Below are 13,851 nucleotides of genomic sequence, written 5' to 3' on the forward strand. Positions count from 1 at the left end.
TGTTTATTCTTGTTTTTTATTCCTGTGTGCTACAATGTATACTTCTGAGAGAGTACATGTGTTGGTAATGTGCACCAGAAGTCATAACACCCTTGGTGCTTTTCATTTACTGGTTTGATGGACTGTGATGGGACATACATATAACGTTGTAACACTTCCTGGTCACACGGCAGATAACCGTTTCTTGGTCTTTTTGGTGCTGCTTGATGGTTTGGTTTTCTTTGGAGGTGCTGGGGTTGTTACTGGTGAGGGGGGAGGTGGTGATGTTCTGTTTTTCTCTGCAACACAAACAAAGACGTGAACGAACCTTTAATACTGTGTTACTGTCTCTCTGTCTCAGTTAAAAGTTTATATATTTTGTTGTTTAGTCGGTACCTTCACTACTTTTGGGCTCCAGACTCGGCCAACCCTGCCGTTGTCTCTCCAAGTCCTGGATTTTCTCCAACGCTGCCTGCAGTGCTTCCTCAGCCTTCAGAGCTCGCTGCTCGGCACTCTGGCCCCGCAGCTCTGAATCACTGACACACACATGGAGAGAGATCTAACCTGGATGTCCTCTGCACATCCACAAGTCAATAGAGGTCCACTCTCCATTTCTGAACAACCACAGAAACTTGGCTGATGTGTGCTTGATGGCTACTGAACTCGACAGCAAATCGTATATATTTATTCCTTTGTTGCCCTTCTGATGGGATTTTGCCTAATAAACTCCAAATCTGCAAGGTGTAAACAGTGGTGGAGGAAGTATTAAGATCTTTTACTTGAGTGTAGAAATACTCTGTTACAAATAAAAAGCCTGCATTCCAAATTTGACTCCTTACTTTTACTTACCGAAAGTAAAAATACTCATTATGCAGAATGGCCCGCTTCATAAACATACTGTATATATTATATCATTGAATTATAATTATTGATGCATTTGTGTGTTCATCACTTTAATGTTGTAGCTGGTAAAGGTGGAGTTCATTTTAATTACTAAATATATTGCTGGGTGGCTTAAGTTATAATAATATATTATAACCTATTAGTTTACTTATTTTGTATCAATAATCTAAATTTGCAAAGTAACTAGTAACTAAAATTTTGAAATACATGTAGTGGAGTAAAAAGTACAATATCTGCCTCTGAGATGTAGTGGAGTAGAAGTAGAAAGTAGCATAAAATGGAAATACTCAAGTAAAGTAAAAATACCTCAAAATTGTACTTAAGTACAGTACTTGAGTGAATATACTTAGTGACATTCTACCACTGAGTGTAGAAGTGTCTTTCTGACTAATTATGAGAGCAATACAAAAGCATATGCTGTTCAGCTATGGTGGTAAATGTTGCTCATGCTAGCTTCCCAGTTGTTATTTTAAACAATAAATAAACATAATTCCTGTGTGGCACAAATGAGCTAATAGCCAGCAAGTGTTTAAAACAGTACATGGACAAACTGGTCATTAAAAAAAACATAGATTTCCCCACTAAAAGGTGACATGATTGATATTATATATTATCACAGTATTACAAAAACAGGAATGAGTTCCACTCAGTGATAAGAAAGTGAACTTACTGCAGATCCTGCTGCAGTAATCCTACTGTGGTCAGATCACTAAACGCTTTCTGGGCTTCATCTGTCGCTGGAGACACAACCAGTTCCTCAGTCTGACAGACAGTGACAGACAGACGGATGGATAGTCAGGGAGACATACAGGCAGTTTGTTCAGCTCTATAAACAGTGAAAGTCATGCCACTAACCCCATTCAGGTGGACACTGCTCTCTCCCAGCTTTCTTTGTGTAATGTTTCCATCATAGTTGATCAGCTTCACCACTGGGCTCTCACAGACCGTTAGCTCCCCCTGCAGGAAAACGACAACGACGACAACAACACCACCACTGTTTTTAGCAACTTAGTCTGGTTCACACTGTACAATGAACATACATGTATGAAACAAGCTGTGTTCCTTTGATAAGACACATTTGTAAAATCCCCCGTTTTCCTCAGGAGTTTATTTAATTCCTTATAACTGTTCTGTCACAAATACTCCAAAGATTTCCTGACCTGAGAGAAGAGAGAAATACATGTTTTTCATAGTCTGTTCCAGACTAGCACTGGATTTGTCTTTTTTCAGACCAGATTTTTTAAAATGTTTTTTTCACTAATGTGCAGACTACAATCTAAGTACACTTTAATAGAAACTATATTGACAAACCTCTTGTTGTGTGTCGTGTCCTTCAGCAGTGTACTGTGGAGAAACAAGAGCACACTCACTGCCCTCATCACTACCATCAGGAATAACATTCATTTGATGACTGTTGTTGAATACCTTATTGCATATTATCATTTTAACAAATCAGAATGCATGATATACAATAAATGAAAACCAAACAATGCTGGTCAGGGATATAAAATTCTAAGTTAATTTCATTAATCAACATACAGAATAGTTATTTACACCTTTAGTCAGGGCCTTTCAGTTCGACTTCACAAAACAAAATATATTTTAGCAAACATAAAAACTTAAAGACATTGCTAAAGGGTTCATAAATTTGTTGTAAGAGTCACTAAAAGCACAAATGTCCCACACAAACTTGACGGCTCTGGGTCTCAGTGTCTTGCTAGGTGAAACTTTCAGAGGTCAGATATTTGCTGAAACAGGAGCTTCAACCTTGATCCTCTGTTTAAATAACAGATTGACTACCTACTAAGGGTGTAAATCACTAGTTGTGTCACGATATGTTATTATATTGATTATTTGGACAACGATATGATATTTGCTAATATCGCAAAGTCTGCCACGATGCGATTTCGGTTCGATTCAATTCAATAGTAGTAGTCTACTCTGAATAGTTACAAGGAGTCATTGACCTTTTCGTTCATACTCCACAGCTTTTAATATGACTCACCTCTCTCGGCTCTGCATCAGTCTCATCTTTGACCTCAATGTCTGCTACAGGCTCCGCTGAAACCTCTTGATTCACCTATAAACACACACACACCAAAATCTCCAAAACACTGACTTTTGATTCAGACAAAACTACACGATGCCTTGGTGTCACTTTCACAAGTTTCAGATGTGAAACTGTGTTGAGCTGATCACAATTTAATTGGGTGACTGATGCCAGCGTCAGACCTTGACTACAGTAAAATCTGATACTTGATCAATGACGATCTCTCCTCTGATGTTTCAACCTTTATTTATTCAGGGGGAGGTTCACTGAGAGCAATGCTCTCTTTTTCAGGAACGCCCTGATCACAATCACACAGTTACACATTCACACCTGGAAGTTGCCCAGTACAACCACAGTCTAAAATAATCTGCTGTAGTTCAGTGAAAAAACAATTAATTACACCTCTTGACAGTACGTAACACCATGTTATAGATATGGAATATACATATATATGTCTAATAGATTTTGATAATTGAATGCATAATTTTGCATGTGATAGCTCAAATAATGAAATAAAGTTTAGAAGTTGTGAAGAGGATGAAAATTTCACTAAGAATCAACTCATCAGTTTTAATCAGCAAGACATGTGCAAGTGGTTATTGTGCAAATTGTAGACAATTGTGCTGACTCTTTTGCACATATGCCAAAACACGTGCAATTTGCTTGAATGAATGAGAAATTCTCATCTGTTGTGAACAACAAACTAATGGTTTAGAGATTTGAACTTATTGTTTTGAAAAAACTAATTCTCATTTGAGAATTGAGCCAAAGTGAATAAGAAAAACTGTAATAAAGACATAACTAACTTGAAATATAATAATCAACCATGGCCACGCTCATCTTTGGCAAACATGTTTTATAGTCACAATTCAATCATTAATTAATTAGGGTTGTATTTAAATTGACTGCTCACCAGAGACTCCATGCTTTCTGCTGGAGAGACCGGCTCATCACTGCTGGAGGCAGGCTCAGCCTGTCGGACCGGCAGATCCACAGGACCACCTGTCAATCCTGAGAGCAGGATTATACAGGACTCCACCCAATCAGTGCACTCCCTCTGAGGACGGACACACCAACACACACACAGTACACTTGTAGGTCTGCTTAGTTTACCTCACACTAATCTGTAACTGCAGTATGGCTCCCTCTGCTGGACTTTTGTAATGTTTGAACACACAAGAGTAGAACAGAGCTGCTGTTCAGTCTTAATAGAATGTAGGTTTGATGCGTCTCTTGATGTTTCTAGTGTACCTAAAGCCATGATTACTGGTGAAATGTATAACATGCAGCTCTGATGTTACTATCAATTCTTTGCTATATTGTGCACCAGAACTTTGTTTACCTGCAGCTTTCTGCACTCATTCATCTCATTTTCACTCTCAACTTCATATACGTTGTCCTGAATCTGCTCCTCCAGAATCAGTTTGCAAGAGCTGCGGTCAAAAACAGACATTTCCTGATGAGTAAAATCCTTAAGTAACTTTATCCATCATTTAATTTCTGTATGTTGTTAGTTAGTATGCATAGTGTAAAGAGGTTTTCAATGCCCTCTGTAATACAATTCAGTTCAGTACTTGTGTAAGACAACAGAGTTTAAATTGTGAATTGTAAACACTTCTGCTACCTGCTGATGTACATGGAAAAAAAGTCCAGTTTCTCAGCCAGCATCTTGGCATCCTCATTCAGTGTCTGCAGTGAGACGTTTGCAGTGTAGTGGTGTTCCTGTTCTTTGTGGTTGTGCTCCTCGCTATGGTCAGGTACCATGAGGAGCAACAGATCCAACATCCAGCGGGTCTGAGCCATGTGAATAGCAGTGACCTGGTAGGACAGGAACATGTAACATTACAGCAAACAAACACATTAATAAGATATATAACAATGTAGTAAATCTTATATTTTTTGTCATCTACACGAGTTGAGCTGAGACACAACATGTTAGGAGTGGTTTTGGTCATTCAGATGTATTGTCTGTGTAATATCTGACCATTACATTCATGGAGTTGATGTGTTTGTTCCAAAACACTTGAGGGAAATGTAAGTGACATTGTTGTACTCACCTTCTCACTGAGTTTCTGGTTCTCACCATCAGTGAAGCTGGACAGGCTGGTAATGAACTCCTGTACTTTGTCTGACACCTTTTTTGTCTCTGTACTGTTTGAACAAACAACAGAAAAGGAAATATTTATATTTCAGAATACATGTAGTCTTAATTTTTCTCTAAGTTTGAAGTTTTTCTGTCAGCTCATTAAAACTTCCACTCCCATTTTATCACCAGCAAGGAATACAATGTGTTTAGAAAAGCTTAAAAAGCTTATATATTTGTTGCTGTGTTGATAAATAAAGACTTTTCTAATGACAAGTGTTTGATTCACAAACACATCCAGAATACCAAATTTCTTGTACTGCAGAACATTCAAAAGTTTCATCAAAGGCATTTGCCTTTTCATTAAATCCATTGTTTTAACCAAACTTACTATATGTCAGGCTTGTCTTTGTCCTTTTCGTTCTCTGTCTGCATGTTGGAGACATTCTGAAGAGCTTTTTCAGCCAAATCCTGCCAATTGCTCAGTTCCTTCTCCAGCTTCAGCCAGTCAGAGACAGACATCAGTTTTGGCCGGCGAATCGCTGCACCGAGCCTTGAAACCCAGGGCTCCATCAACCCGAATAGCGAAATGATCTGTCCGTGGATCCCTGAAACAGTATTGCTGGAATCTGTTTCAACAGTTACAGTAAGTCTATATCTTAAGGATTATATCCCACAATGAGACCCATGAAAACATTAAGAAAAAACAAAGATATATGAATATATATAAATATTCTGTGATAGCTTGTGTATACTTTACTTACCCGTCTGTAGGCCTCAAAATAATAGTTTCTAACTCATTTAAAATGATTCAAAATTGTGTCTCTATCAGCCCTCACCATTCTCTCCACTGACTTGGGTGTCCAGCTGTTTGAGGAGCTCAGATAGGACCTGGTCAAGCTCTCTTTGGGCCTGTTGGCCTCCACAGGGTTCCCCGTCAGGAAAAGGGTGTCTTCTAAACAGCTCAAAGCTCATATTCAGCCATCTGTCCTGGACACGGCCGATCTCGCCCAGCGTTTGCTGGCAACAAAGCAGCGTCTCACCTTGGTAGCAGTCACACAGGAGGGCCAACGTCTGCAGAGAAACACAACACAGAGGAGGACTTAAGGATAACAAAGGAATCTTAGCTGTTGATTAGACATATTGAAAGACCCACATTTCACTACAGTGGAAACCGCTTACATTGATCATGGTTACAGTGATCAACCGCTTATATGGATCAAAAAGAATCACTCCTATACAAATGCTGATTAAATAATTATCTTATAGTAATCAAGCTGTCCGCTTCTAGTATTCATTTTGGGTGTTTTCTTACATGGCAACATATGGAAAAACATTGATAGATTTTATTTTTATATCAGGCAATGATAGCCTTTAGTTTATTTTCAGGCCTGTTAAAAATTTAGAAAGGCACGGAAACCATCACCAAGCTGTGGCTTAGTAACCTATTTGCATTACTGATGTTACTGTATTTGTTAAAAGCACAATACTGTTTTAAGCTTTAGCCTGATTATAATTTGAACTACAGTAAGCTATATTATATAAACAGTACTGTATTATAGTATTTGAATCAAACACAGTACAGTAATTTAATGTATACAGTAATTTGAAAAGCGTTTGAAACAGTCAATACAATTCAGTAGATAGTAAAGCTGTCTGTTTCATTACTTTATATTCATATCATAAGTATATGTCAATTAGATGGGAAATAAAGAAAAAGAAAAAAAGGTTCTAATAATCATCCACTTATAGTAATCAATTTGACTAGGACAAATATGATCACTATAAGAGGTTTCCACTGTAAATATTTGGAATAAAATCTATTCCAAATAGATACAATCTGGCAAAATGGCCACTACCTCACGAGACTGAAACAAAATAACATGCTTTAAAAACGGATTTGTCCTGGTTTATTTGAACATCAAGCCACGTGTTCAACACATCAGATGGATTACATCAATAACAGTGATGAGAAAAACACAGACAGAAGAAGTAAATGTACTGTCTTACATTTGACCACTGCTTCACATCAGCGCTAATCTTTTCCACTGAAGCCGTCTCATATTTTGGGTGTGAACACCTTGAAAGAGAGTAAGAGCATCTTTGGCAGAATACCGACACAGATCAATCTCTTCTTCCATAAATTGCTCTCAATTACTTTGCTGATCATCGACTCTATACTGGGCGTAACGTAGGTTATTACAGCTTTCCATAAAAGTATATTTTCTTTAACTGAATACACTTTATAATAATGGATAAACATGAAAGCTTACATAATCTCCTTGGGTATCTTAGCGTGCCCTTACTTGTTCTGTGTGGTGCAGAAGGTGAGCCACTCGGCGATGCCTTGCTGGATGCCAGTGATCTGTTCACACTGAGCATGCTCAGTCTCCTTCAGCTGGGACATGATAGCAGTCAGCTGTTCTTTCCAGTAGTCAGCAAGCTCCCTGATGATATTCAGGGCCTCTGTGTCCTACAGCAGGATGGTCACTTTCATAGTCAGAGTGTAATTGAACCACCAGGGATATTTCCAAAGAAGAGTCATCTGGGGCGTTTGGTGTTTTTGCCATGAGCAACACAGAAAGTGTTAAGCAAACAGGAACTGCGTTGTTACCTTCAAAGCGATGTAGAGGCTGCAGTGCTCGGCTGTCTTGAACCAGCTCTGCTCGATGATATGCAGCCGACTGACCAGCTGCAGCTTCTTTACTCTGATCACCTGACAATCACAGAAAAAAATGATCCTTACAACCCAAAAATCATAGTGAGCAACAAAGTGAGCCACAGTTATCTATATAATAAAACTATATCTTTCTAATTCCTTCTGATTCCACAAGCAAAATCAGTTAATCTATTATTTATTCAGAATAACAGCCCACATGAAACTAACACACGAGGTGAGTCCAATTGAAAGAAAAAAAATGACATCACACCTTGAGGGCGAGGCGGAAGGTGAGCTGGCTCCAACAGTCTTTCTCCTCGGTCATCTGGAGCAGCTGAGCCTCAAGGCGAGCCCTCTGCATCTCATACAGCTCGTGGTAACCCTGGACCACACTGAGAAGAGCACATGCACCGTTTAAGAGGGAACACTTGGTGTTGTACTTTTACACTGCGTACTTGCTGAACTTAGGCTCCATCTCAGAAGTAAATATTTAGAAAATACTGTTTTTCTCCCCCTCATAACACTTATTTGAGTCTCTAAAATGCTATTTTTTGGAAGCAATAATTAAAGATACAATAACGACTACTGTGTACATTACTACAAGGATGCATTGGTAGCAGTATCTGTTTCTACAGTATTACTCTTTACAGTAGTTTTTTGTCATTATTTTGATCAAGGCGCAAGTACATTTCCCTTGAAATAAATCATATCTCATATCGCCCAGGTGAATAAGCTTCATAATGTTCTTCATGCTGGAGAATTTTGGAATGCAACAACTTGATGAAAATGTGTCGTGGACTGACTGAACAGTGGTTCAATTCAGTCCTATGAGGTACCGACTCTGAGCTGGTGATAGTCTGCTCGAGCTCCTCAGCCAGCTGCCGGTGAGCGCGCTCCGCCTGCCGGGACACAAAGGCATCATGGTCTTTGATTCTGGACAGCTCCCTGTGAAGAGGATGCACACCCATACAAACACATACAGAGAAATAAGCAAACACATTTCTCATATTCACACATTGTAATGAGTGCTATTATTAAATTTTTTGCGTTTAAATAGAATCCCTATATGAAAACGTTCCAGTAATTCCATTCATCATAACCCAGCAGCCTGACACCTGACCTACGTACATGTTGAGCTGCTGGATGCACGCCTTGATGCGGTGGATCTCCTCAGTGAGCCGGCGGTCCAGAACGCGCTGCGCCACTGCCTCAGTGTGCAGAGCCTTCAGACGAATGGGGAGTCGCTCGAGCAGGGACTGGTAGCGCTGTCTGGACACACAAACACAAGAGCTGCTGTGAAAAAGGCTTCCTGGGGTCATTACTGGATACGATTTTCTGAACATTTTCTGTTAAAAAAACTGTCAACATATGTTTCAGAATCAACGTGAGGTAACTTATTTACATCCATATTTCCATGTTTTTAACTGGTTTCAAGGCACGTAAGGCTAATGAAGGTTCTACCATGTAGGTGCTGTCCTAATGTATTGGCTGCTAACCTGAGTTTGGCGAGCAGCTGTCCTCTCTCAGCACAGCCTACGCTGACCTGCCGGATCACTTCATGGAAAACAATGTTGTAGATGTTTTGCTCAACCTGCACCAGCTCCAGCAAACCCTCCATCTGTAACACAGTTCATTGCACTGATTCTAATATGTATAGATGGCTATGCTTGTAGAAGAATCTCTGAACATATTTGTTTTTCATATATACATTTTACTAAATAGTATGTTGTGGTTATGACAGGAATGCTACCAGTCGAAAGTAACACACTCACAGTACACTCGGCACATTGTGTTTTTGATGAGGCAGGAAGTAATTCACATATATCCAAATTTGGATAAAAGCAGCCCAAAAGTCTGATGTTGCACCAGTTTGTATTTTTCACTGTACATGTAGCACAGCAGTGTCAACAATAGAGGCACAGAGCAGCCTGTGCACTTTCTGCTCCTCTGTCTGCCTACCTCAGAGATATCTGTCAGCTCCTCAGTCTCTTGATCCACTCCGGCCTTCTCCAGCATGTCATCCATGATGTTCATCAGCTGGATCACTTCCAGTCTGCCACTGGGCTTCCTGGACACACAGAACATACACACATCCCTTATCTCGCCAGCACTTTGCCTACCTAACGGCACACAGTACTATTACTTCCTACTATTAAGCTGTATCATTACTAATTCAGAACTCACAGCGAAGGGAAGACCCGTAGCTTCTGCGCTTCATCCTGTAGCTGCACTGTGAAGGCACTGAGGGTGAGAAGCAACACGAGAGTTCACGGAAAAATGTAATTCTAATGATACTATGAGGGTGCACAGTTAACATTAATGATGTTGATGAACTTAATGAAGCAGGCTCACTCCTCAAAGAGCTCAAGGCTCCGCAGCCCTTTGTTTTTCACTATGTGATAGTCTTCCGGGATCAGACTTTCTGAGACACTCAAGATCTGAAAAACAGAGCGGCCGTGGTTATCACCTCACTCACACTGTATACTTGCGTACATGTATAGATGAATGGCAATAAATGGGAATTTAAAATCAGTACTATTTATAACTGTAAAACCTTCTGTTACTGAACTTTTAAACATCTTTGAAGTTACTGTAAAACTGATCGTAAAGTATGGACACATTGTAATGTGAATCCGAATGGTATCCCTTTATGTTTTTCTTGTCAAATCTGGTTGATTTTGTTATAGCGCTACACGATTATGGCCAAAATGATAATCACGATTATTTTGATCAATACTGAGATCACAATTATTCATAGATTTTAGGAACATTCACATTTTAAAAAACAGAGCGCTGTTTTCACTTCCATGTTGTGCTACATTCCAACTGTCAAAAATTCTAAATGTCATCCTTTTACTTTGTTATTGTCATCTATAGTGGTTATTTGCATAAAAACCCACAATTCAGATGATTAGGAAATAAATGATTGTATCTTTATTCAAATATTTTGGCTGCTGATTGACGGTGCATCTTTAGCTCTTTGTTTAGGAAGCGCTTTAAGCAGAGTTTTCTATGAGCGGAGCATGCATTTTATACGTCAATATCGCAGTTGATCATGTTCTTTTAATTGTGGGAAGCCAGAATCGTGATCTCAATTAATATTCAATTAATTGTGCAGCCCTATTTTGTTATGTTGTAAAGTACTGCTTTTGATTTTGTGCTACACCATATAAAGGTAAGTTATGATAAATTGAAAATGGAAATTAAGGCACATTCTCAGGTGCTCCTTCTTTTTGTCATAAATGGTTACAAGGCCAGAAAGTCAAAACAGGTCAGCTGAGGCAGCTCACCTGCGTGTCTTCAATGACGCTCCTGTCACTCAGTGGTGGGAGGGGTGTTGTCTTCCTCTGGGTTACCATAGCATCACACAGGAACGAAATATCCCTGTATGGACACCATGCAAACAGAAAAGAAAAAACAAGAACATCTAGTCTCTTAAATCATCAGCAAATTGCAGAAAGACAAATTGAGACATCTAAAGTTGCCCTGATTCTAGAGCAATAATTGAATTATGTGATTAAAGATAACTAACTTAGGACAGAACCTAAAATGTGTTTGGCTTTGCTAGATCCAGTTATGAAAATGCAAAAATCAAAACCAAGCTGGGTTTGTATTAACCCTGTCCTGTATTATTGTCAAGAGTAAACATGCATAACTGTGTTGCTGTATTTACTGATACAGTATATGCAAGTAACATTTTACTAGATAACAAAACCCCACTGATTGACATGCAGTTCAAATGAGATCTTTTGGATCGACTTCATAGTTGCAACAACATTGCTTATGTTGTTGCATATGTGTCGTTGGTCTAGCTGACCTGCCGGCTCCAGTCAGGGACGTTGGCTGCTCCAGAAAGAACTTATATTTCTTGCGTCCGAGCGGGTGATGCCAGACTGGATCCGGCCGTCTGATTCCACAGCCCTGTATAGAAAGTCATCTTAGGAACACTGGTGTGAACTCTGTGACAGAAATAACCCTCTTTGATAGATAGCAATGGGGGTTGAATGTACCTTGCAGTGCTGATGGTGTGCAGCGTGCTCGAGTGCGCTCTTGCTGCAGACAGTGGAGGTGAGGCTGACCAGCAGCTCATCTGGGATGGCGTGGTTGTTGACAGGAGAAAGTTGTGTATTTCTGCTCTCTGCTGGGATAACAAAATTTAGTTCCACCGCAGAGAAAAATAAAATCAAACTCAAACAAACCAGTAGGTGTATAACTCACTCAGTGTCTGACCTTGGTATGAGGGGATGGTATGCATGTACATGTATGAGTCTTAAAGTTTGATGTTTTCATAACATGTCCATATTTTTCTTGCATCATGCACAAGGAATAAGGATATAAAGTACACCTCAGGTAGGGCTGCACAATTAATCGTATATCAATCGCGAACACGATTTGGGCTTCCCACAATTAAATGAACATGATCGCCTGTGATATTGAAGTTTCAAATGTGTGCTCCGCTCATAGAAAACTCTGCCGCATAAATCAAGCCCTTACCAAAGAAACAGCCGGCCACCAGCTGGCGATTGAGATGTTTTGGCTTTACTTTTGGGGATAGATATTATCTATGCAACCAATGTGTTTATGATTAAATTAAGAGCATAAAATTGTTTATCTAGCCTCTAATGTTGTTAATTTTGAATTTTCTCGAAGTACACCAGATTGATGCATTTAACTTTAAAATGTAGCTAACAAAAGGCTAGGGTGAATATTCCTGAATTTTTTTATATTGCAATATTGCAGAATTTTTCAATCATTTGTACATCAGCAGGAATGTAGAACAGCATGGAAGTGAAAGCAGTGCTCTGTTTATTTAAATATGAAAGTGCAATAAAAATATGTTGTCGCTAAAATCAATGAATAATCGTGATAAATAATCATGATCTCAATATTGATCTAAATAATCGTGATTATCATTTTGGCCATAATTGTGCAGCCCTACAGTAACTTCAGGCTTTCCATATTTGTTTGATTTATCATAACTTGCATTGTACATCAGATGGAATATTTTAGTTCCAGTTGGATAGGAGAGTAGGCAAGATGATGTGCAGTGTATTTCAAACAAAGGGTGATTTAGTTATTATCACTATTATGTAGTCATATTATTTCTTTATATTAATGTCTGCACTGTATATTACTGATTTATTTATTTTGTTATGTTGTATAGTCTTAAATTGTGCAAAATAAATAAACAATAAACAATATTGTTTATTAGTTTATGTCAAGAATATATATTTTCCAAACTCTTTAAAATTACACAAAAACAAGTATCCACACATTCTCATATGATCCACCTGTATTATTTAAAACTATTGCTCTGATAAATGTGATGAGGATATACAACACACTATAGGATATCTATCCTATAGTGTGTTGTATATCCTCATCCTCTTCTGCAGGACAGATAATAATTCACACAGTGTACTTTCATAGACTAAGCTACTGGAGTTACCCTGCACTATACTCACTTTTTTAATAGTCGTGTATCTTAGTTATTACCCTGCACTATATTCAGTTTTAACAGTTTTTCTTCATCTCCTTGTATTTTTATATCTGGTATATTTTTTTGTACTTTGCACTACTAACTTTTTTACTGCCTTTTTACTAACATGTTTTGCACTATGGAACTGAGATGCTGGAAACTTGAATTTCCAAAGGAATCAATTAAGTTACTATCTATCTATCTATAATTGTGTTAGTTTGTATTTATCTTTGAGAAACAGATAGCTAGCTGTGTGAATGTAATCAGTCATGTAATAAAAAGTTTGTATGTCTAACTTACTGTGTGAGGTGATGTGTGCTGAGTTTCTCTAACATGAGCTCATGTTGTGTTTGTTTATCTTCCACCTGTTAGCTTAGCACTGTAACACTTGGCTAACAGGTAGCTCCCCTACTGACTGTACTGTGTTAGGTTAACATCACCTGTGGTGTCCAGTTCTCCCTCCGGCCTCGATGAACTGGGCGCTGAACTGGCTCTCATGGACGCAGACATCCTGGACTCACGGTGGAGAAGTTACAACAAGGTTTTGGCAACACAATTCCCAAACTTTGACAAAGTCATGCGGACGAGAAGCTGGTTTTATTTGACCCCCAAAAACGTTCCTCTCCTCTCCCCCTGAGGTTACACTTCCTGCTGGCGTTGCTATGGAAACGTGGACGCTGAAGTTCGTTCATTTGCAT

At 38.9% G+C, this 13,851-nt stretch overlaps 1 protein-coding gene across 1 annotated transcript; it reads right to left on the minus strand.

Moving 5' to 3' along the window:
- Positions 1 to 96: 96 nt before the first annotated feature.
- axdnd1 (axonemal dynein light chain domain containing 1) lies at positions 97 to 13,808 on the minus strand. Its single transcript, XM_037768851.1, has 26 exons — positions 13,594 to 13,808; positions 11,685 to 11,812; positions 11,492 to 11,595; positions 10,965 to 11,058; positions 10,027 to 10,112; positions 9,859 to 9,915; positions 9,634 to 9,742; positions 9,171 to 9,292; positions 8,803 to 8,943; positions 8,515 to 8,619; positions 7,946 to 8,066; positions 7,630 to 7,731; positions 7,322 to 7,488; positions 7,026 to 7,095; positions 5,855 to 6,089; positions 5,407 to 5,623; positions 4,990 to 5,083; positions 4,557 to 4,750; positions 4,275 to 4,365; positions 3,846 to 3,989; positions 2,888 to 2,962; positions 2,194 to 2,226; positions 1,738 to 1,839; positions 1,553 to 1,644; positions 376 to 515; positions 97 to 278 (listed from the first exon to the last, which is right to left on the minus strand). Exons 1-26 carry the CDS (start codon positions 13,661 to 13,663, stop codon positions 163 to 165), a joined length of 3,009 nt encoding a protein of 1,002 aa, XP_037624779.1. The 5' UTR covers positions 13,664 to 13,808; the 3' UTR covers positions 97 to 162.
- Positions 13,809 to 13,851: the final 43 nt, after the last annotated feature.

Source organism: Sebastes umbrosus, chromosome 5 (assembly GCF_015220745.1).
Source record: "Sebastes umbrosus isolate fSebUmb1 chromosome 5, fSebUmb1.pri, whole genome shotgun sequence".
NCBI lineage: Eukaryota > Metazoa > Chordata > Actinopteri > Perciformes > Sebastidae > Sebastes > Sebastes umbrosus.

Bases quoted from the DNA above. Each gene is read 5' to 3' on its own strand.
- axdnd1 (XM_037768851.1), bottom strand. From the start codon at position 13,663: ATGTCTGCGTCCATGAGAGCCAGTTCAGCGCCCAGTTCATCGAGGCCG. The intron at 10,113-10,964 runs GTGAGCTGCCTC...TCTGTTTTTCAG, and splicing joins GCGTCATTGAAGACACGCAG to ATCTTGAGTGTCTCAGAAAG. The intron at 2,227-2,887 runs GTGAGTCATATT...GTTTCTCCACAG, and splicing joins CTGATGCAGAGCCGAGAGAG to TACACTGCTGAAGGACACGA.